General features: G+C 46.7%; 1 protein-coding gene across 1 annotated transcript in view; it reads right to left on the bottom strand.

The window, feature by feature from the left end:
- LOC138568915 (uncharacterized) overlaps positions 1-24,086 on the bottom strand; it is a 227,241-nt gene that overhangs the window by 71,954 nt on the left and 131,201 nt on the right. The window contains 2 exon segments of the mRNA XM_069646695.1: positions 10,396-10,666; positions 11,598-12,393. Coding sequence (XP_069502796.1) covers positions 10,396-10,666; positions 11,598-12,393 — 1,067 coding nt within the window.

The raw sequence follows: 24,086 nt of genomic DNA, 5'->3' as shown, positions 1-24,086 counted from the left end.
GATACTCAGTACCACCCGGTGAAGGTGGCAAGAGGACTGGTACTCAATGCCGTCCGGTGAAGGTGGCAGGTGAGTACTGGTACTCAGTACCGCCCGGTGAAGGTGGCAGGAGAGTACTGGTACTCAGTACCGCCCGGTGAAGGTGGCAAGAGGACTGGTACTCAGTACCGCCCGGTGAAGGTGGCAAGAGGACTGGTACTCAGTACCGCCCAGTGAAGGTGGCAAGAGGACTGGTACTCCATACCGCCCGGTGAAGGTGACAAGGAGAGTACTGGTACTCAGTACTGCCCGGTGAAGGTGGCAAGGAGAGGACTGGTACTCAGTACCACCCAGTGATGTGGGAAGAGGACTGGTACTCAATACCACACGATGAAGGTGGCAAGGAGAGTACTGGTACTCAGTACCGGCAGGTGAAAGTGGCAAGAGGACTGGTACTCAATACCGCCCGGTGAAGGTGGCAAGGAGAGTACTGGTACTCAGTACCGCCTGCTGAAGGTGGCAGGAGAGTACTGGTACTCAGTACCGCCCGGTGAAGGTAGCAAGAGGACTGGTACTCAGTACCGCCCGGTGAAGGTGGCAAGGAGAGTACTGGTACTCAGTACCACCCGGTGAAGGTGGCAGGAGAGTACTTGTACTCAGTACCGCCCGGTGAAGGTGGCAAGAGGACTGGACCTCAATACCGCCTGGTGAAGGTGGCAAGGAGAGTACTGGTTCTCAGTACTGCCCGGTGAAGGGTCAGGAACTACACCAGCTAGGATGGCAGCAGCTTGGTCTGCAAACTGACAGGAGCAATGGGAAGGAGAGGTGGAGTACTAAGGCCCCCAATAGCTGGGCAGGCCTGCAAGAGGACGAGGTGTGTACCAGGGACAGAGAGGAGGATTTGGGGCAATGGGAAATAGAGGATTCGGGGGACATGGGATGAGGGGAGGGCCCCAAGGGTCATGTTGGAATTACGGGAAGTGGGGACATTTTTCTAGAGAATGGAGAATGCGACCAATGGGATATTACCAAGGGCAGCCTCCCATGGGGAATGAACAGCAATATGCCACCCACATCCAGGCAGTCCCTATGGGTTACCAATGGGTGGGAGTGGGCAGAACGAACAATGCTATAATGAGCACCCGCAGAGAGCACAGCAAATGCAACCCAGACAGCAACCTCAGCAGCGAGGTATGCAACAACATGTAGCACGTCAGAACACAATGGGCAAACACTAACATTTTTTCAACAAATGTAAATGGCGCGCCGGCACCTTTTCGCAGCGCAGCGGTAGTGGGGGATGATGTCCTTTCTGTCCCGGAACAGAAACCCAGACTAGGACAGCCCACAGAAAGCACTTGTGTGTCCAGTCCTATCAACGACCCTACGTGCAGAAGAGGAACCACTGGTGGGGGCGGAGATAGGCAACAAACAGTTCATCTTCATGGTGGACTTGGGAGCTGAAAATCGTGCCTCATGCAAGGCTGGTTCCCGCTCTCTGGAAAAAATTTGGAAACACAGGGGTTCTCTGGTGCTATTTTAAAAGGTCCTTACACAAAAGATCTAGACATAATGGTGGGGGGAAAGACAGTGTGAACACCCCTACTATGTCATGAAGACTCACCAATAAATTTGTTGGGACCTCCTGAGCAAATTGAATATGACCATGTCTTTCACAGAACGAGGGATAGTGTGCTCCACTCCAGGGGTATTTGTATTTGTATTTATTATTTATAATGCGCACCAAACCCAGGGGTAACCAGGCGCAACGGCAGTAAGTGGGTTGCAAAAACGTAGTTACATACAATAGGGTGAGGTCCCGCTGTGGTTACAGTGCCGGACGTTTCACGCCAAAAATGAGGGGAGGAACATATACACATTAAGCAATGCTATATACATATTTACATACACTGAGGGAAGGAGCCAGGTGGTAGTGGCGCATCCAGGCATCGGAAGGTCGTTATGAGTCGAGTGTTTTAAGCCAATGGATAGTTCTGGCTCTGAACTGGTGGTAGGGTAGGTCCTCCCTGCAGGTAGGAGGAAGGGAGTTCCAAAATTGCGCTGCTTTAACTGGAAAGCTATTGCCTCCAGACATAGTTCGTTTGAACCTGGGTACCAGAAGAAGGTTGGTATTGGCCGTTCTCGCGGGGCGAGAGAAGGTGGGTCTAGTAAATCTGGAGATGAGGTATTGAGGGGCTGCTTGGTGGAGGCATTTATGAATCAATTTAAGGAATATCTTGTCCTTGGTGGATAGCCATTTGACGGATCTTCTGGAGTCAGAGATGTGGGCTTTCTTTGGGATACTGAGGGCGGCTCTAAGGGCGTTATTTTGGAGGATTTGGATTTTGTTTGAGATATATTTGTTACATCCTACATAAAGAGCGTTGCAGTAGTCCAACTTGGACAGGATCAGAGCCCTGGCCAAGGTGGTACAGTTAGTGGGGGAGAGGAAAGGTTTGGCTGCCCTAATAAGTTTGCAAGTGTACGCGGTGGCGGAGGCCATGGCGTTCACTTGTTTATTGAAGGTGAGGGAGGAATCTAGATAGAAGCCGAGGGTTTTAACCTCCTTAGCTACCTTGATCTTGTTATTGTCAATTATGAATGAAGAGTAATTGTGGCCCAGCTTGTTGAGGTAGTGTGTTGAGCCAAGAATAAGGAGTTCCGTCTTGTCATCATTCAGGCATAGACCGTGTGTGGCCATCCATGCCTGGATGATGAGGTACACTTTATTAACGAAGGCCAAGTCCTTGTCATAGTCCCCTGACAACGGGATGAGGATCTGAGTATCATCGGCGTAATTAGTGTAGGTGATACCCAGATCGTCTAGATCATCAAAGAGAGGCTTCGTGAAGATGTTATAAAGTGTAGGGGAGACGCAAGATCCTTGAGGCACGCCGCAAGTGATGGGTGTAGGGTCGGCTGCTGCTGACAATGATAAGACTCTCATCGTGCGGTTGTTAAGGAAGGATTGGATCCAATTGGTTGCTTCTTGGGAGAAGTGGGCAGCTTTTTGTAGGTGGTTGCACAAGATCTCATGGTCAACCAGATCGAAGGCCGCAGAGAGATCAAGGAGTAGCAATAGTGCTGTCTTACCTTGGTCTCTCAGTTCATCTATTTGTGCTTTGAGATCTATGAGTGCAGTTTCGGTTCCATGCTTTGGCCTGAAACCAGATTGTCGGGCGCCTAGGAGGTGGAATTGCTCAAGGTAGTGTTGGATCTGTTGGTAAGCTATTTTGTCGAGGATTTTAAGATCTGTGGTGATGGGGCGGTAGTTAGTTGGAGTGGATGGGTCTAAATTCGTTTTTTTAAGCAGAGGGAGGACCCAGGACTGTTTTAGATTATTAGGTACGGAGCCTGATGTGAAAGATGCATTTATTAGTTTGGTAATAAATGGTGCGAGATCACGGGCTGCATCCTTTATCAGTTGAGCGGGGCATGGGTCTCCGTGGCAATTTGACGGTTTGAGGGTAAGAATGGTGTTTTCTACCTCTTTGGTGGATACTTTGTGGAAATTAAAGGGGGGGTTTTGCGCTGGGGAAGCTGATTGGGTCAGGTGAACCTTATTGTGGGTGCCGGTGCTCGGCTTAGTAGAGGCGAGCAGAGATTCTTTTTTAATGCTTATCTTAGTCTTAAGGGAAGAGATTTTGTGCGCTAGGGCATTTTGTATGCCCGTGCACCAGTTTTTATCTTTGATACATGAGTCAGGCACTTGGATCGGGGATTCAATCTCTTTGAATATTGTGAAAAGCTCTCCAGTGTTAGATTTAGCTTGAGCGATGCGTGTACTATAGGACGTTTGTTTGGCCAGTATAATTTCTTTCTTATATTGTGAAGCTAGACTACTCAAGTTTTTTTTGTTGTTTTCTGCGGGGTAAGCGCGCCAGATTTTTTCATGGCGTCGCTTTTCCTGTCTGAGGGCTTTGAGGTGAGGTGAAAACCAGGAATTGATGTGTTTCCGGGGCTTGCTATTTTTTAGCTTCAAAGGGGCTATGGCATCGAGGGATGAGAGCATAATTTTGTTATATATATACACCATCGTGAATGGATCTGTACGAACCGGGATGGAATTCAAGGTTGGTGTGATAAGCGGGATCAGGTTTTCGGGGATGATGTTTTTTTTATTTCGGGATTGGACGGCTGGAGCTATGCTGTTAGCTTGTGCTGGGGTTGTCTCTAGGGTAAACGAGATCAAGTGATGATCTGTCCAGGGCTGTGGGAGAATGGCAGAGACTAGGACTGGGCAGTTGTGCACCGCTAGCCAGTCCAAAGTTCTTCCTTTGATATGGGTGGGCTCGGTGATCTTCTGGGTGAAGCCCAGTTCCTCTAGGGTGTTATTAATAGTACTTGCATTTGTGTCTGCGGGCCCGCTAAATCTGAGGTTAAAGTCTCCTAGTAAGAGGCATTGTGAGGAATTTTTAAGATTATTTGATAAGATGTCTGTGAGGTCTTCTTCAAATGACCCTAGGGGGCCCGGTGGTCGGTAGATAAGGTGGATGGAGATGGTTTGAGTATTAGATAAAGTTACCTTGGCTGTTAGAGATTCGCAAGAGCTCACATTAGTGGACGATTCAATTGCGATAAGGAATTTGGTTTTGGCTATGATGGTAAGACCTCCGCCTCTAGAGGTGGTACGATCAAGTCTTAATAGCGTGTAGTCATCTGGTACCGCTAGCATAATTGCAGGGCCTGCCGTGGGGTGAAACCAAGATTCGGTTACCGCTAAGAAGTCCAGGTCTTCATTGTGTAGCAGGTCGGCAATGTCTGATGCATGGGCTACCATAGAGCGGGCGTTTATTAGAGCACCCTTGGTCCTAAGATCTACTAGGTTTGAGGGTGATGGCATGGCTTCATGTGTATTTTTCTGGACACGGATGGGCTCACGGTGGAGTCTACTGTTCAATTGAAGAGGGTGTAGGGAGGGATTCCTAGTCACCTTGTTGTAGGCTGGTTTAGGTAGAGGGTCATAGAGCTTTGGGAACCTAGCCCGTAGTCTAAGGTTCCTCGTGAGAACAGGGCAAGGTATAGAGGTCGTTTCAGTTAGTGTGTATGGGTTATGTATGGGCTCAAGTACTGGTACATTAGGTAGCATGGTTGGGCATTGGCTGTTCAAAAGGTACAATATTGATCTCAGGTATGTCCAGTAAGAGCAATGTTGATGATAAGCATTATGACAAATGAAATTGCAGTAAGAGGGGTGCCAATAGAGATGGACATGTTCATTTGCTAGAGTGGTTCCTGAGATAACGCGCAAGGAATGATGCCTACTGATTTTGTTTTCCGCCCAATTGTAAATTCAGATGTTGTGCCTGGCACAATCTTGTCTATTGATTTGGAAGGAGTACAGGTTTCAAGCAAGCGTATTGTGGTAATAGGACTGGGCACACATGGATGCGAATGGAGAACAGTGCTGTGTATAGACCCGAATGTAGCCTTGCAGGATTTAACTGATGAGGAATTATTCACTGACAGTGATACTGATGGGAAAATTATGATGGAGATAAGTGTACCTTGTGACATAATGATCCAGCAGAGAGAAATACACAACCCCCTCATGGCTAGCATTAGTGCACCACCCACTATATTTGATGAAGATATGGAAAAGGTACTGCCAGAATTATGGACTACAGGCGCACATGACATAGGGCTATTGCAAGAGGTTACACCCATAAAAATAAAATTGAAACTAGGTGCAATACAGCCTAGAGTGAAACAGTACCTATCAAGAGAAGCAGAGGAGGGAATAAAAGAAACAATAAACGCATTATTAGAATAAGGTATAGTAGTGCCATCTACGCCCACTCAATGACGTCATACAGAAAGAGTTCCCTCTAGTGCCTAATCCTGCATCCATTTTGTGTAGCACACCCAAAGAAGCCACTTGTTTCACGGTCATAGATTTGAAAAATGCCTTTTTCTCAGTGCCACTTGACACCAGTTGTCAGTATCTCACAGCATTTACATTGGGAGGCAACAGATACGAACATTGGAGATTACCACAAGGATACTGTGAGGGCCCAAGCATCTTTAATAGAATTTTGCATTAAGACCTTGGTAATGTGGATGTATAGAGCATGATTATCCAGTACGTGGATGATCTCCTCATCTGCAGTAAGAGTGAAGAAGAACAGTGCAGGGACGATTCAATTTCATTACTAAATTTACTGGCCACAAAAGGATACAAGGTGGACAAAGGTAAACTGCAATACTGCCTAGCAGAAGTGTTGTACAATACAATTGATCTCAAAAGATGGTAAAAGAATTATACCTGACAGAGCAGCAGCAATACGTTACACAATAATACCGAAGACAGTAAAGGACATGCATACATTTGTTGTATTTGTAATTATTGCCGTGCTACTGGACTATGGATACTGGACTATGCAGCATACACACGCCCACTACTGTTGGGGTTAAACGATGCACAAAAGACCAGCGCCCCCATAAAATGGTCTCAAGAAATGATGACGCAATATTTCATACTAAAAGACCTCATCTCACACGCACCAGTTTTAGCGAACCCCGATTATGACTGGGAGTTCTACCTGTTTTCACATTACAATGACATACTGATGACCGCAGTCCTAACACAAAAGACCTCATTAGGCCACAAGCCATTGGCCTACTACGGCAGCACACTAGACTCAGTGATGCAGGGCCACTTCGCGTGCGAAACCGCTCTCGCAGCAGCGGCCTTCGCGATAGAGAAAAGCGCCACCATTGTGATGGGTTGTTCTGTGACACTGTATGCGGAGCACTCACTGTTTGCCATTTTGGAAAGGTCTAAATCAACTCTCACAACACAAAGAGCAACAGCATACAAGATAATAATATCCAGCCCAAACGTTCATGTGGTTAGATATAAGAAAGTGAACCCTGCTACATTAATTACTGAGCATGCACAGTAGAAGACATGCAGGCACATGAGAGGAGAAAAAGACGACATTCCAAAAGCAAGTGAAAATGCCCTTGAGGAGGGGGTAATATATTTCGTAGATGGATCACCATCAATAGACAGTGAAACAGGAGAAAAACATGTAGGAGCAGCAGTGGTAATAATTGAAGGAGAAGAGTATGAAGTTATTGTGAAAAAACGCCTCCCCGCACACTATTCAGCGCAAGCAGCAGAACTAATAACGCTAATTGAAGCATTACACACAGCGAAAGGATGTGCACTAACAATATATTCTGACTCGGCATACGCAACAACGACGGTACATTCGGGGGTTGTTGCGATGGCGAAGAAGAGGGTTCAGGAGGGCAGATGGCTCACCAGTACAGCATGCAGCACTATTAAATGACCTAATTGAAACACTAGCAGAACCGTCAGTGGAAGCATTGGTAAAGTGTCAAGCACACACCAATAACATGGACGCGATCTCGCTCGGGAACGTGGCAGGGGACGCTGCCACGAAAGAAGCAGCATACTTTAATGTGCCTCAACCACTAGAGTGTGTTGTAAAACCAACCAGTTCAAAAGCACAGGAAGAATGATACAACTGCACACCGATTCTGTAAGTAATATAATTGCAAAAACATGTACCATTAGAAGAACAGGAATTATGGGGAAAAAGAGGATGCAAACAAAGATTTAATATGGCCCCAGGAACTGAAAGGGAAGGTAGTGATGCCAGTAGAATTGATACTGATCGCATTCCAACAACTACATTTTCCAACACACGTAACAAAACAACACATTGCAGCAGAGATTCAGGAAGAATGATTTGTCCCAAATTTGCAGGAACATTTGTCTAAATTAACGATTGAATGCACTACATGCCAAACATATAATTCAGGGATGACTCTCAGAACACTATGAGGAACACTGCCACGTCCTGTGGGGCCTTTTAGAGAGCTCCACATTGACTATGCAGACATGGGAGAAAGAGGTAATGGAGCAAGGTATCTCATTGTAAAAGTTTGTCCATTCTCACATGTCCACATCCAGACGCAAAGTGCGCAGCAAAGTTTTTGGTACAAGAGGTTTTCTCCAGGTGGGGCATATGCGATGTGATCAGATCAGAGAACGGCACCCATTTTGTAAATTATCTGTTCAAGGAGGTGACCACCTGGTTAGGTGTAAAACACAAATTATGTTCGATTTATCACCTGCAAGTAAATGGAGTGGTAGAAAAAATCAACGGCCTGCCCAAAGGTAAACTGGCCAAGTGTGTATAACACACTTAAAAGAACTGGGTGCATTGCTTACCTCTAGCACTGTTCCAACTCAGAACACAAAGAAGTAAGGACCAGCATTTGAGTCTGCACGAAATAGTGATGGGACGGCTCATTCATACGCCATTATCAACAGTAAGGAGAGCATCAGATGCTCACAGAGCTGCCACAGTGCTGGGGGATGAATTTAAGGAATACCTTACCCAATTGACACGTGCAGTGCGGAGTATAGCAAGACAAATAGCACCACCATTTAAACAGAACAGTGAGACAGATACAGCGACACCAGCACAAGCTAGCCCAACAGGACAGTTAATGCCAGGAGAAAATGTGTATGTACGTAGTTTTTTATGTAGATTGAATTCTCTGTGATTTCATGGCCCATACGAGGTCATTTACTGAACGTCTACCGCAGTGAAAGAAAAGGGGTTGAGGTATTGGATGCATCTCTCAGATGTAAGAAGGGCACACGATAGCACAACACTGCAAAGTGAGCAACAACAGATCCAAGACGTCGTAAGTGGTTAAAATAGTGAAATAAAAAATGAATTACAAAATAACAGGATTTTAGCGAAAATACAACGAAGAAAGTATGCAACAATAAAGGAAAATGTATAGAAAATGGTATTAAAGAAGCTTACAGCATACATCACTCTCACTCTCGCTCTCGCTCTATTTCTGTCGCTTGCTATTTTCATTTATATCTTTTCCACTGAGTTCACCTTTTCTAAGCACATTCATGGACTGTAATAGAAGTTAATGAAATAAATGTAGCAATGTGAATATCAGAATAATAAGGTGTTCTCTAATTAAACAGTTTTTGATTACTTAAAATAAGATAAAGACTATGGGGGTCATTACGAGTATAGAGGTAGCCATGGTGCTATTAGTGCCATGGCTACCCCCATACCGCATACCGGGTCCGGGTTCCCTGAATGGGGAAATACCGGGCCATTGCAACCTTGGAGGACCCGGTATTTCCCCATTCAGGGAACCCATCCCCATTCGAGCCCCCATGGGGCTCAATGGGAATGGGGAGGGAGCTAACCACAGACCCATTGTTAACTCCCTGGTCCTTTAGCGGCTTCCACTAAGGGCGCCTGGTAAAACCAGCTGCCTTTAGCGGGACCCGCTAAAGGAGCTTGTAATGCGGCGGTAAGGGGTTAACGGCACCGTCACCCTTACAGGCACTGTTAACCCCTTACCGCCAACCTCGGAATGAGGCCCTATGAGTGGATTTGTAAATGAGAATGTGTGTCATACTTTGCTTGAAATCTCACCTGTTTGTCCTTTGAAGTCTTGGGCTAATTCTTCTCCTTTTTCCAAACAGCTCGGGACTTGTAAAGACTCGAGCGCGTATCCTCCGTCGCCAGCGTGTTGAGTATTCCGAGCGAGTCTGTGTTCAATTTCCAGGAAGGAGCGGAATAGTGAAATTCCCGGAAGGAAGGAACCAGGATGGAACCAGGAGAAGGAATGGGAGAAGCGGTGCAACGGGCGAATGTCCAGGAAAAGGGGGAGCACAAGGGCAAGGAAGGGAAGGTCCTAAGGTCCTGAACAAGGGCAGTAAGAGCACGGGAAAATACGAGCGCACTTGCCGAAGTTCAGAAAGACTAGCGTTGAGACGCGAAGCGCCGCGGGGGCGTGTCTCTTTTCAAGGAACTGGCGAACTCCTGGAAATGCTAGCGCGGTACTCGCGCACTAACGACGGCCATGTTGGGTGTGCCCTAGAAGGGGTGTAGCAATGCCTTATGGACCAAGTAGTCAAGAAGTGGCTGGAACGGCGAATCATGACAGCATGCCCCCTCTAAAACTGCGACCCTCCTGGTTTGCCCGGATGCGTTGAATGAAACCTTTGCAGCAAACAAGGGGCATTCATGTTGGACACTGGTTCCCATGTTCGCTCAATAGGTGGATACCCTTTCCAATTTACCAAATATTGGAGGTGACCCTCGTCTGTATCTGGAGTCACAAATCCTGGCGACTTCAAATTCGACCTGATCATTGTTGATCACGGGGTAGGTCGAGGAGAGGTCCTGGTGTCAAGTGAGTAAGGTTTCAGTAAGGAGGTATGAAAGACTGGGTGGATCTTTTTTCCAGGATTGGGGTAATTGGAGTTTGTAGGCCACAGGGTTGATTATTTCTTTGATCGTAAAAGGGCCATAGAAACGTGGGGCTAACTTGTTGGGTCTCAGATGTCTAGGTAAGAGTCTGGAGGAAAGCCAGACCTTATCTCCAATAGCATACTAGGCCCAGGTCTTCTGCTGGAGTCAGCGTATTGTTTTACATTTTCTCTGGCCTTCTCCAAATGTCCTTTCACATCCTTGTGTATAGTAACCAAATGATCAATCCAGGAATCAACCGATGGAACAGGAGTAGGTTGAGGCAGCACAGTGGGTAGAACAGATGGAAGAAATCCCTGTGAGCAGAAGAATGGACTGGTCTTAATAGCTGTATGATCCGAGTTATTGTAAGCAAACTCTGCCACGGATATCAAGACAGACCAATCATCCTGGACCTAGGAGGCAAAGCATTGTAAATATTGTTCAAGAGTTTGGTTGACTTGTTCTGTAATTCCATTGGTCTGGGGATGATATCCAGAGGACAAGGCTTGTTGGATGCCTATCGCCTTGCACAGATACTTCCAGAACTGGGAGACGTACTCGGGCCCCGATCCGAAATGATCTTGGAAGGAAGGCTGTGTGCTTTATGAATATTCCTGCCATTTGTTGTGCTGAAGGTAGTTTTTCCAAGGGAGTGAAATGGGCCATATGGGAAAACAGGTCTATGGTCACCATTATGGTCGTAAACCCTTTGGAAGGAGGCAGATCCATGATAAAGTCAGTAGCAATAGTCATCCAGGGTCGGTCGGGCAAGGCAGGCTGATACAGGAGTCCAGTTGGTTTCTAATTGTCATGTTTATTCTGACAGCAGATTGTACAGGCTTGTATGTAATTTCTTACATCTTCGGACATTCTGGTCCACCAAAAGTTCCTCTGAATTATCCTGAGAGTTGCTGAAATACCAAGATGCCCTGAGTGGAAAGTATCATGGCAGAGTTTCATGATTTTTACTCTCAATTTGTGTGTGGGTATCACTAAATTCTTCTCTTTGAACAAATATCCGTCTTTTGCTGAGACTTCCCATCTATTTGTCTGAAGAAATTCCTTCCAGAGGTCAGATGAAGATGTTGCAGAATAGATATTATCCATTAAAGAATTCGCCTGGGCAACAAAAACGGAATCGGGAAACATTTTAGGAAGGGCACAGGTTCCCTCTGGTTCATAGTCCGGTCACCTGGACAAGGCATCAGCGATAACGTTAGTAACTCCTGGAACATGGTTTATCTGAAATTGATATTTAGCAAAGAAAAAGGCTCAGCGAGCCTGCCGACTGTTTCTGCACTCTAAGGACTGGAGAATGTGTAGATTCCTGTGATCAGTCCTAACTTGAATTGGAAATTTGGCCCCTAGGAGCAGATGGCGCCATTCTGTAAATGCCTTTTGGATAGCTAGCAACTCCTTCTCCAGAACAGAATAGTGGGTTTCACTGGGATTTAGAGTTTGGGATAGATAGGCAATGGGATGTTCTTTTTTGTCTTCCGATTCTTGTTTCAGAATAGCTCCTATGGCGTAATCTGAAGCATCTGTTTCCACCAGGAAGGGTTTGTCAATATCAGGTTGTGCCAGGATGGGTCCTCGAGTGAATCTTTGTTTCAACTCCTGGAACGCGGATTCTTGATCTTTAGTCCAATTAAAAGGAACGTCTTTCTTTAGCAAGGCGACTATGGGTTGTACAAAGGCAGAAAAAGTTGGTATGAACTTCCGGTAGAAGTTGGCAAGACCCAGGAAGGATTGTATCTGTTTTACAGATGTGGGACTGGGCCAAGACAGGATTGAGTCGACTTTGGCAGGATCCATCTCAATTCCTCGAGGGCCTAGGATGAATCCTAGGTAACGAACCGTAGGAACATGGAAGATGCATTTCTCAGGTTTAGCGAGTAGATTATTCTCACGTAGACCTTGTAAGACCATAGAGACATGTTCTTGATGTTGTGTTGGATTCTTGGAGTAGATTAAGATATCGTCCAGGTAAATGATGACAAAAAGGAACAGCATGTCGTAGAACACTCTATCCATGAACCGCTGAAACACTGCTGGTGCATTTGACAACCCGAAAGGCATTACCAAGTACTCGAAATGTCCGAAGGGTGTCCTGAAGGCTGTTTTCCATTCATCACCTTCTCTTATGCGGATCAAATGGCAAGCTCCTCAAAGATCAATTTTGGTAAAGATTACCGCTCCTCGGAATGCTTCTAGGATATCTGAGAACAGTGGTAGTGGATAACGGTCCTTTCGAGTACATTGGATAAGCCCCCTGTAATCCAAACAGGGTCGAAGTTCCTTGGTATCTTTCTTGGGCACAAAGAATAAGGATGCTCCGGCTGGAGATTTTGATTGACGAATGGTTCCGTTGGATAGATTTGTATCCAAATATTCACGTAGGGCTCTCTTTTCAGGTTCAGAGAGTATGAACATCCTCCCGAATGGTATGACTGCAGAGTTATCTGTTTCAATGGCACAATCTTCGGGTCTGTGAAGAGGTAATGCTTGCACAATTTCTGAGGAAAATACATCCGAGAATCGTTGGTAAAACTCAGGTACCTGTGTAATCGAAGACACACTACAGGGTGGGTTCTTAGTCTCCTGCGATTCCTGGACACAGGATGGAGCGTTTTGAGCCAGACAGTGCGAAAGACAATACTCTGATCCTAGAAACAAGGATCCCGCAGTCCAGTTAATGATCGGATAATTGGCAGCCTTTATTAGATCGAAGTGTAACATTTCTTGGTGGTTGTTTATGGACAGCAACAGTTCCGTGGTTTGTTGGGTTATGGGTCCTGAAGATAATGGGCTTCCATCGATGCCTTCCACAGCCTGAATAATGTCCTTGTGTTCCCAGGGAATATTATGTTTTAAGGCCCAATCATGATCAAGGAAAATCCCCATTGCCCCACAGTCCACCAAGGTCAGGACGGAATATGTTTTATCCTTGGTCACTGATAGAAACACTTGAAAAATCACTAGATTGTTTGTGGGTTGACAGGGTTTAACTGGAGAAAACTTGGAGCACGAATCTCTCTCCCGAAACTGAGCTCCGTTCAAGATCGGGAGCTGGCGTTTCCCGAACCCCTGGGTGGAGCTATTGGGCAATTTCTTACCGCGTGTTTGTCGGATGCACAATACATACATAGTCCCGTCTCAATCCTACGGGTTCTTTCTTGTGGAGAAATGGGACCCCATAAGGAGCCAAGTTGCATAGGTTCTGGATCCGACTGAGGACGGGGAGTCGTCTCTTTTCGACTGGGGTAATCCAATGGAACCTTTGTTGGCAAGGAACATGTCTTTTTCTTTTCTGATTTTCTTTCCTGGATACGGAAATCAATTTGTAATGCCAAGTCCAATAAGGCCTGGAAAGAGCTTGGGCGAGCTACCCTGGCAAGTTCATCCTTGATTTCGTCGTTCAATCCACGGCAATAAAGAGTAAAACCGGCTTCTGGAGCCCAGTCAGCTTCCTTGGCCAATTGTTTGAAATGGGTGACGTATGACAACATATCCTGAGAACCTTGTTGAAACTCCAAAAGCCTCTCTTGGGCGCTATACACCTGCTCAGGTCGATCAAACATAGCCTTGAAGGAATCCACAAAGCCTTCATAGTTGTCCAGCAGAGGATCCTTTGCATTTACTAGAGGGGTCGCCCAAGCCAATGCGTTTCATGAAAGATGGGAAATTATAAAGCCAACCTTGGCTCTGGGTGTTGAGAAATAGTAGGGTTTTAAGGTGAAATGAACCAAACACGAGTCGAGAAAGGAGAGCAATGTCTTGGTGGTTCTATCGTATTTGTCCACAATACCCCCTACTATGGCGCTTTCTTGGAAGGCAGAGTCCCTGGAGAGCACGACTTGTTTAAGGTAGCATTTTCCGCCTTTAAATTTTGAACTTCAGTTGTCAGCTCTTGCATACCTCTCATGAGGTCTTGGACAGCGGATTCCATTGTAGAATCAATATTCATTCCTTGGCGTCTAAAACTGTGACACTTTGCTTGAAATCTCACCTGTTTGTCGTTTGAAGTCTTGGGCTGATTCTTCTCCTTTTTCCGAACAGCTCAGGACTTGTAAAGACTCGGGCGCGTATCCTCCGTCGCCAGCGTGTATTCGGAGCGAGTCTGCGTTCAATTTCCAGGAAGGTGCGGAATAGTGAAAGTCCCGGAAGGAAGGAACCAGGATAGAACCAGGAGAACGAATGGGAGAAGCGGTGCAACAGGCGAAGGTCCAGGATAAGGGGGAGCACAATGGCAAGGAAGGGAAGGTCCTAAGGTCCTGAACAAGGGCAGTAAGAATGGCAAAATATGAGCGCACTTGCCGAAGTTCAGAAAGACTAGCGTTGAGATGCGAAGCGCCACGGGGGCGTGTCTCTTTTCAATGAACTGGCGAACTCCTGGAAACGCTAGCGCGGTACTCGCTAAATAACGTCGGCCATGTTGGGTGTGCCCTAGAAGGGGTATAGCAATGCCTTATGGACCAAGGAGTCAAGATGGGGCTGGAACGGCAAATCATGACAATGTGCTATTTTATGGAAAACAAATGCGTATAGAAAAATATAAAGAATTTTATGATGTACTTAACCATTTTATATCGCCCATTTAGGTGGAAAAATGATGGAAAGGAGGGCCCTCACTAACAACGACTCCAATTTAGATAGTGATAGGGTAGATAATTGAGTTAATAGATACTACAATTACGAATGCAGCCTATATTTTGCTGCAATAGTGTTTTCTGTAATGTTATTTTGTCTTGGCCTGTACTGGAGCATGTCGTTCATAATTGGGGATATGAACGAGGGGGGGAGTGGGGTAAACCTAATACGAGAAGGGTCGAGCCTTATCTGGACTGGTGTCAAGGTCATTTGGTCACATATTGCCTCCCTAAATGATAATCTTACATTATTGCATAAAAACCGAACTGTCAAAACCCCTGCCCCTACCTATGCTGCTACGGGGTTTACTAATGATGAGGAAATGAACGATTATGATGGTGATTATTCCCTGTTCGGTACGCCTGATCTAACATATACAAACGCACCTGCAACCACAGAACCTACCTCATATGGCACTGATATGCCCTTTAGCCCAAATGTCCCAACCACCCAAGATCCTTCAGTATTACAGTCCTGACAAAATGTTAATGAACAGGGTGATGTGACATTGGCAGACATTTTTCCTATAAAGTACCAGAGAGTAAACATGTTATATAACTGTCAAGGGGGGAGGAGGATGCGAAGAAGGGGGGCGGGTGGAAAGAGTTATGATGCATACCATGGCCTAGGATTAGATTAAATTGAAGAGCCTTGCCACCCCGACCAATCTAACAAATGGTACTCAGACATGAGCACAACAGCCAAACAACCCATGAATGAGAGCTGCTAGGTTTGTTCTCTCATTCCTCACACCTCTGGCACACCTAAAGTCCTTATACCTCAAGAGGTGCCATTGACAGATGCCCAATGTTTAGTTCATCTAGTATTTTGTAGGATGCGAAGTACTTTCCAGTCACACACAGTTACAATAGAAATGCTGCAGAATGTAAAAACCTGCACGAGCAAACCACAAAGAGTGATCTGCATCAAGGAACCATTTTTTGTTATCAAAGGGACACGGTTTACAGAAAACAAGTGGCATGACGAGACAATCACGTGCAAAGCTGAGGCATTGCGAGGTCTAACGGAACAGAACTTTCAATGGGTCAAAGAGACATGCACTCCCGTTTGGTTCCAACACATCGCAAAACTCATGTGGGTTACAGCTCTCGAGAAGCCCATTAAAACACAGAAAGAAATTGGACATGAACTTTATTTCCATGGCGAAGGGAAGGTACAAATGGGCTCTAACAGACAATGGGCCTCATTACGAGGTAGGAGGTAGCCATGGTGCTACTAGCACCATGGCTACCCCCTTACCGCATTCCGGGTCCGGGTTCCCGAAATAGGGACTTACTGGGTCATTCCAACCTTGAAGGACCCGGTAAATCCCCATTCTGGGAACCATTCCCATTCGAGCCGCCATAGGGCTCAATGGGAATGGGGATGGAGCTAATAACGGTACAGCAATTTGCGGTACCGTTATTAGCTCTGAAGTCCCTTAACGGGTCCCTTCCATAAAGCCTGGTAAAACCAGGCGTTAAGGAAGGGACCAGCTAAGGGACCTCGGAATAGAGTGGTAAGGAATTACCGGCACCAGTGTCCTTACCGGTGCCGGTAATCCCTTAGCACCTACCTCGTAATGAGGCTCAATGAAACAAAACGATCATCATTCCAGACATGAAAAAGGGTACGGCAGCACTCATGGACATGTATTGGGTATGTGGCAAGCAAGCATACCTGATCTCCTACCATCGTGGAGGGGTACCTGTGCCCTGGCCACACTGCACTCGGCACTAGTTGTGATTCCAGAGAGCCACATCCAAGGGGGGAGAGATTTGGGTGACATATTGGCAGCGCCCAAACAAACAACAGCAGAGCCTTCCACATACGACATCCTGTCTGAAAATGAACTACAAGACAGGATTTCTCACAAACGACGGTCATCCAACTATAGTTCCAGCAAGTCATCAGACCTCCTGGCTGAGATTCCAGATAAATACAAGCTTTTCAACTCTGCTGAAACATTTTTTGCCTCCCTCCTGGTGCCAGGACTTCAAGCACGGACAAACCCAAATGGCTGCAGATTGTCCGCTGGGAGCTGATCCAACTGTCCAACGACACTGGAGAAGGGTTCAATGTCAAAAGTGGAACTTTGCGCCTTGCGCCTAATGATGATGCAGAACCGGTACGTCCTGGACCTTCTCACAGCAATGGACGGCGGTGTTTGCCAAAGAATCGGGAGTGCCTGCTGTACATTCATACCTTCTGAAGACACAGATAATGGGACCCTTTCCTATGTCATCTCTGCGGTGCATAGTTTGGGGGAAAGAATGCAGAAAGAAGGAGGAATAGAGCAGAGCAACTGGTCCGACAATATTTTTAATTGGATACCATCCTTGTTCAGTGTGATGATGAACATTTTTGTCCCAGTCATTGTTTTTCTTTTGCTATTTTTCGGTGTGTGCCAGATGGGAATTCGATGTTGTGCAAAATCAATGCCTAGTTCTGCAATGATGATTGTAACAATGGACAAATCAACAATGGTAGCAAATGTGACAGATGCTCAGATGCAAACAGGGGAGTCAGACCCCCCTAATTATCATCTGACAGCAGTATATCACCAGCATGGGGACAGGGTGGATAACATATACCACACCATCATTAAAGAGCCACGTGAATTACAATGGTACAGGGAGGTGTGGCTGGACCTGGATGGGGATGAGGAATATACATGACATGCACACCTGATGAATACAACAGGAGGGATCAAAGCCTACGCGGTGTTTGTAGGGCGTGGATGCCAATAAAAGGGACTCCCGCATGGGACGAGGCAGTGCAGGAAGCATAGTACTATCAGAGTGAAAATTGTAATAAGGATTAGTTTGTTACTTTAGATGTAACAAAAGGGGGGAATTTGTGGGAGTGAGGGGTCGTTTGGGCCCCCTCACACATTCAGCACGAAATAACCCACTTGCTCACGCATTAGCGAGGGACACCTCCATTGTCCATATTGTTATTGTTATTGTTGTTATTTTGCATTTATATAGTGCCTTATATACCATTGGTATGGTCTGATGGCGCTGGTAGGTTGAACGCCCTTGGGAACCGAAGTTCAGATCAGTAGAGAGAGTAGAGAGAGTCAAAAAGGGGCGTGTGAGCACCGGGTATATGTGCAGCTCATGCGGTATCAGTGTAATAGCTGCTTCTTAGCGGTAGGTGTGGTGGTTGAGAGACCCGGAGTATGTGTTCGTTCTGGCAGGATTTATCCAGATCGGATGTGGCTGCGTTAGGCCTGAGGAGAATGCCTGGCTGGGGGGTGAGTAACCAGCAGTGTTTACTTAGAATGATGTGGAGTGAGCGGCGTATGTTGGTATGAGAACAGTTATACCGAATGGTGTCATAGTATCTCTGTGTTCTAGTTGAGTGGTGATGTAAAGGAGAGAGTAAGCGTGGTGATGTGATATGATGGGTTGTATGGTCTTTCAAACAATCTCTGCATTCCAAACCATACTATATACGTCACGCAGTTCTCTGCGCTCCAGTCCGTTCTATGCACTCCTATCCACTCCATGCATCCCAGTCTGCTCCACACACTCTGGTCCCATCCACTCACTCATGCATTCCGGCTCGCCCCTCGCGCTCAAGTCTGCTCCGCACACTCCAGTCGGCCCCACGCATGTACTGTTGTCTGCCCGACGCATGTACTGTTGTCTGCGTCATGCATGCAGTCCGGTTTGTCCCACACATACACACCTGTCTGTTCCACGCATGCACCTCTGTCTGCCCTACGCATGCGCATGCATTCCTGTCAGTCCTATGCCCTACGCATTCTGCAGTTCTACGTATTCATCCATTCTACGCACTCATCAGTATTGGATGCAATCTGTGCTTGTTCGTTCTACGATCTCGTCCGCTCTACGCAACACGTCCGTTCACTCTGGCACTCGTTCGTTCCGGTATTCATCTTCTTTATGTCCTCACATGTACTATGCATTCACCTGTTTTACGCACTCATCCCCTCTACGCACTCATCCCCTCTATGCACTCGACCCCTCTACGCACTCCACCCCTCTACGCACTCCACCCCTCTACCCACTCGACCCCTCTACGCACTCATCTGCTCCCCGCACTCATCCGCTTTAAGCACTCATGCTTTACACGCATTCAACAGCAATATCTTGTACCATATATTCATCTCTACACTCATCTGTTCTATGCCTTCATCCGTTCTGTACACACATCCTCACTGTACACTTATCTACTCATCCGCTCTATCCATTCAATCAACTCGTCCGCTTTATACACTCATCCGGTCTATCCACTCGTCCCCACTATCCACCTGTACGCCCTCGTCCCCTCTACGCACTCGTCTCCTTTACGCACTCATCTCCTTTACACACTCACCCCCTCTACGCACTCGTCCCCTCTACGCACTCGTCCCCTCTACGCACTCGTCCCCTCTACGCACTCATCTCCTCTACGCACTCATCTCCTCTACGCACTCATCCGCATTAAGCACTCGTGCTTTACACGCATTCAACAGCAATATGCTGTTCCATATATTCATCTCTACACTCATCTGTTCTATACCTTCAACCGTTCTGTACACTCATCCTCACTGTACACTTATCCACTCATCCGCTCTATCCACTCATCCACTCTATCCTCTAATCCGCTCTATCCACTCTATCCACTCAGTCTACTCATCCACTCTATCTACTCATCCGTTCTATCCACTCATCCGCTCTATCCTTCGTCCGAACTATCCATATGTCTGCTCTATATGTTTATCAGCCATATACATTCATCGGCTCTATACACTCATCCGCTCTATACACTCATTTGTTCTATACACTCATCCGCTCTGTACATTCGCCAGGTCTATACATTTATCTGCTCCAGCGATCTACATACTCTCTGTATTCGCCAGGTCTGTGCATTCATCTGCTCCAGCGATCTGCAGACTCTCTGTACTTCCATATTCTTCCGTTATCCATACTCATGTGCTCTACTTACTCATCCGCTCCACATACTCATCTGTTCTACTCACTTATCCGCTGTACGCTCATCCGTTCTGGACATTCATCTGTTTTACGCTGTTCTTCCACTTATGCATTCTTCCACTCAGCGCATCCCTTTGTTAACCTGATGCATCCATTCTAACTAATTCATCCACACCATTAATTTTTGTTCACTCCGCATGCATTCTGTTCATTTCAGGAGTTTAAATCACTTTACTGTTTCCGTATGATTTACTCTCATTAACCCGTTCACTGCCTTGATCTACTTTATTCATTTAATTCTCTTTGCCCTTCTAGTTTATATTTAGAGGTTATTAGCTGTTAGTTCCTCGCATCAGGTGGTTTGATGGATTGGTGTCCTTGAGTTGCTGTCAGTCTGTTTGGGTTAGTTTGGTACAGGTTGGTTTTAGAGGAAAAGCCAGGTTTTCAGCAGTTTGCGGAAAGACATTAAATCCTCAGTTAGGAGGATGTGGGGTGGTAGTGAGTTCCATAGCGTGCGGGCCAAGGCTGAGAATGATGATTCGCCTAACCTGCTAGGAGACCGGCTGAACTTAATCTTAGGGTGTGTGGGGGGTGGTAGGGTTTTAGCTTGTCTTGAAGATATTGAGGTCCGGTTTTATGCAGTGCTCGATGGGAGATGCACAAGGTTTTGAAAGTCACTCTTCGAGCTACTGGGAGCCAGTGCAGCATCTTAAGAGCTGGGGAGATGTGGTCTCTTGGGCCGAGCGCAAGTAGCAATTTGGCTGCCGCGTTTTGTGCTCTTTGGAGTTTATTCAGTTGGTATGCATGGACTCCGAGGTATAGGGGGTTTGCGTAGTCCAGTCTTGATATAACGATTGATTGGACTGCAGAGAGTCTGTTGGGAAAGGAGAGATACAGAAAGATGCGCCTAAGGGTTTTAAGGTGGTAGTGGCAGGACTTTGAGACGTTGTTGACTTGGCGCAAGAGTGTTAAGTCAGAGGCTAGGGTGCATCCAAGATTTTTCACTGAGTTGGAGGGGGTGGGTGAGTTGCCCATGGTGGGTGGCCAGGGTAGTGGGTGCGGAAGGAGTTTGGAGTTGCCACATACCACGATTTCCGTTTTGGAGGGGTTTAACAGGAGGTGGCTTTGGGTCATCAGTTCTATGTCGAGGAGGCAGGAGGCTAGGTCAGGTGGGGAGTTGGGTTTTGAGTTCAGGAGTTTTAGAATTAGTTGAGTGTCATCGGCATATTTGTAGCACAGGATGTTGTGTGAACGAATTATTGATGGGAGGGTGATCAGAGATTGAACAGGAGGGCAGATAGGCGTGCTCTTTGTGGGACTCCTGTGTTGACTGGTCGGGCTTTGGAGGTATAGGTGGAGAGTATTGTTATTATTATATGCTAACATTAGCATAAGTGGGGCTATTGCGGGATACACTTGGCTTCCATTTTGTGTGCCCCTTTGGACTAGGCCTCACTTCGATAGTACAAAAAGGCTTCTCTCCCCTCAGCAGCGCCGTGCACACTGCGCTCATGGCCCCCACCTTTTCTTCCCTGTCTGAAAGCTTCACAATTCCCTTTCTCACGGATGTGCCGGGGATAATTGAAACAAATAATGTAATGTATCATCTCACTCTTCCTCTGTGATCACCGTCCTGTGTGTGAACAGGCTCGCACCATGCCCTGCAGCTCATCCATCTCCACAAAACCTGCTCTTGCCCTCTTCCTTCCGCTGTTGGAAAATTACTGCTAATGTAACCTTGTGCCCTCCTAAGGAATTCTCTTGATGTACCAGAAGTGTGGCTCTGCTGTGCAGCCCACCCCAGATTGCCCCTACAAAACCCAGACCTCTGTCACAGTATATTCTGCCCTAAAACTAACATGCGTCATTACACTCCCCACTTGCCTTGATGTGCTAAGAACTGCCCAGTCGCACAGGTTATCACAGAGGACAAGCCCTCTAAGCCCTGCACCCCATAAAAGTCCCAATGAAAGATGCTGTAATCACATGTATACAATTTATAGGTTTCCAAGATTTATTCAAAGGTATATTAATGATTGTTGTTTAGTATGTGTCTAGTGATAATTTATCTTGCCAGCTTTGTTAGTGTCAACTCTACCTCGCCGTGACCTAACCCTCACCCCTCCCGGACAAAGGCAGCTGGACCTTGTGACGCTCACCCTCCCGCCATCTGGGCAACCATTCCAGAAGAAGCAGCGCCTACACCGACATATGTGCCTTCACCTTCCAGCCAATCCTGCACTGTTGTTAAACCCTATGTTAATTGCGTCATTTATGAAGCTGTTTTCATTTATAATTCTTTGTAACTGTAATGTTTGCCAGAGCGCTCTCGAGGCAGCAGAGTTCTCTGGATGACAACTTTATATAAACTCAACTAATCTTGCAACGTGTTCTCCTAGTCTCATTGCCCACTGGGGTGTATTATATTCTATGAATCTGCATGTGTAAGTCGGGGAGTGAGCCTTTACAGAGGTGTTGGAATTCTCTTTGTTATCTTTCTTGTGCTGCTTTCCCTCATCCTCCTCCTGAGTAGCCCCAGAATCCTTGTGAGTAGCCATGTTGGCAACCTACAATTCAGCAGCCTTTGCTAACTTCTTTGGATCAATTTCCTTAGAGTCAGCCAAGTGCTGTCTCAGCTCAGGAGAGAAGGCATCATAAATGGACTGTAACATGAACAGATTTCTCATACCTGCATAAGTGTTTACTCTGTAACCCGTAACCCAACCATCAATGTTTTTCAAACATTCACATACCCAGGTAGCCCAAGGGGTACCCATCATGCTCTTTGAGGGTTCTAAACCTGAGGCAGCAATTGCTTGGCTTGCCGCTTCTTGGGGCCACAGCAATCTAGAGTGGCTATTGACCAGTTCCATTCACCTCCTGAGATGTTGACTTGGGGTGAATCCCAAGGACTGTGCCTTTCTCCTATCCTGTTTAATGCTTATATGCGTCCACTCTTTGATCTTCTGGATGCCACTGGCATTGGTTATATCAGTTGTGCCAACGACACCCAAGTGTTCTTTACGCTTACAGGATAGGGAGGCTACTGCACTGCACAGGGACGGATCCACAAGCTTGGCTAAACGTCAGTTTAAGGTGTGAGTGCCTTAAAGTCCACAAGCTGGTTCCTTCTCACTGGCTATCCGGTTTTCTACAGCACTCTGAAGAAAATTTGACCAGTATAGAGACGGTGTCCAGGTGGCTTGCGAGTTGGTTGTTCCCACCAGCTCAAGGGAAGAAGTCGTCCTTGAAGGGCTTCTCTGCCGAGGGAGTTTCAGGCAATTCGGACCTGCAGCAGGGCTTCACCGGGCAAACCAATGGTCCAGGAGTTGCAGCAGTCGTCTTCCTTCAGCTCGGCTTCAGTTATTTTGTTCCAGTGGTCGACTCTGCCTTCCAAGTCCAGAGGCCTACCTTTTAAACAGTTTTCTCCCTTTCATTCCAGCCTAGCTGTCACTCACCCAGCAGGGTGGCTGTCCTTGCCGGACAGTCAGCCAGCCAATCATGCCAGAGTACATTAAGGTCTCCTAGGAGACTAAGCATAGGGAGTTTCAGGCACTTCCCTCACTTCCTGTCCACCCCAGACACGCAAGTGCCAGAGGCGGTCTTCAGTACTGATGCCTGCCAAAGGCAAACAAACAGAGGGACCAAACCTGGTTTGGCGTACAGAGACTAACACTAGAAGGACCTTTCCAAAGAGAAAAGTCAATCGGAACCTGTTTTTACAGAGGGGGCTCAGACGCCATCTTGAAAAACATGGCTTCCGTGGATTTCAGCTACCGGAGCGTTTAAACGGGTCACGGTTGGGAAAATCATGGAAATTTCACTGCCACCAGCTATTCTGAGAGGAAAGGGTAGCATTTGGGTGCTACATGAGTTTTCTAGGCATAGGGAACACTATGTATTCCCTCCAGCACTCTGCTAGAAGGCAGTGTGTGCTTGGTCTAGCAATTTAAAAAGACTAGCAAAGACAATTTAACTTTAATGTTAATGTTAATGTTAAAGGACATTTGTACCGCACACTATCACCACCGGAGTGGTCCCCTGGCGCTCTGGCGCGTCTGAAAGAGGAGGGGAGGTTGAGTTAGTGGGAGGAAGCAGGAAAAGTGGAAGAGAGCAGTGATGTGCTGTTGGCGGCCTCAGCCCGGTGGGTCCGTTGGCTGGGCCTGGGGTGTTTGCGGCCAGTAGTCGTCGTGTACTGTTGTACGAGTCTATGTGCCTTTTTGTTTTGTTGTTGCAG

Source organism: Ambystoma mexicanum, chromosome 2q (assembly GCF_040938575.1).
Source record: "Ambystoma mexicanum isolate Mex_15411 chromosome 2q, UKY_AmexF1_1, whole genome shotgun sequence".
Classification (NCBI taxonomy): Eukaryota; Metazoa; Chordata; class Amphibia; order Caudata; family Ambystomatidae; genus Ambystoma; species Ambystoma mexicanum.
The sequence above is the reverse complement of the archived record's forward strand: the minus strand, read 5'-3'. Positions and strand labels throughout refer to the sequence as shown.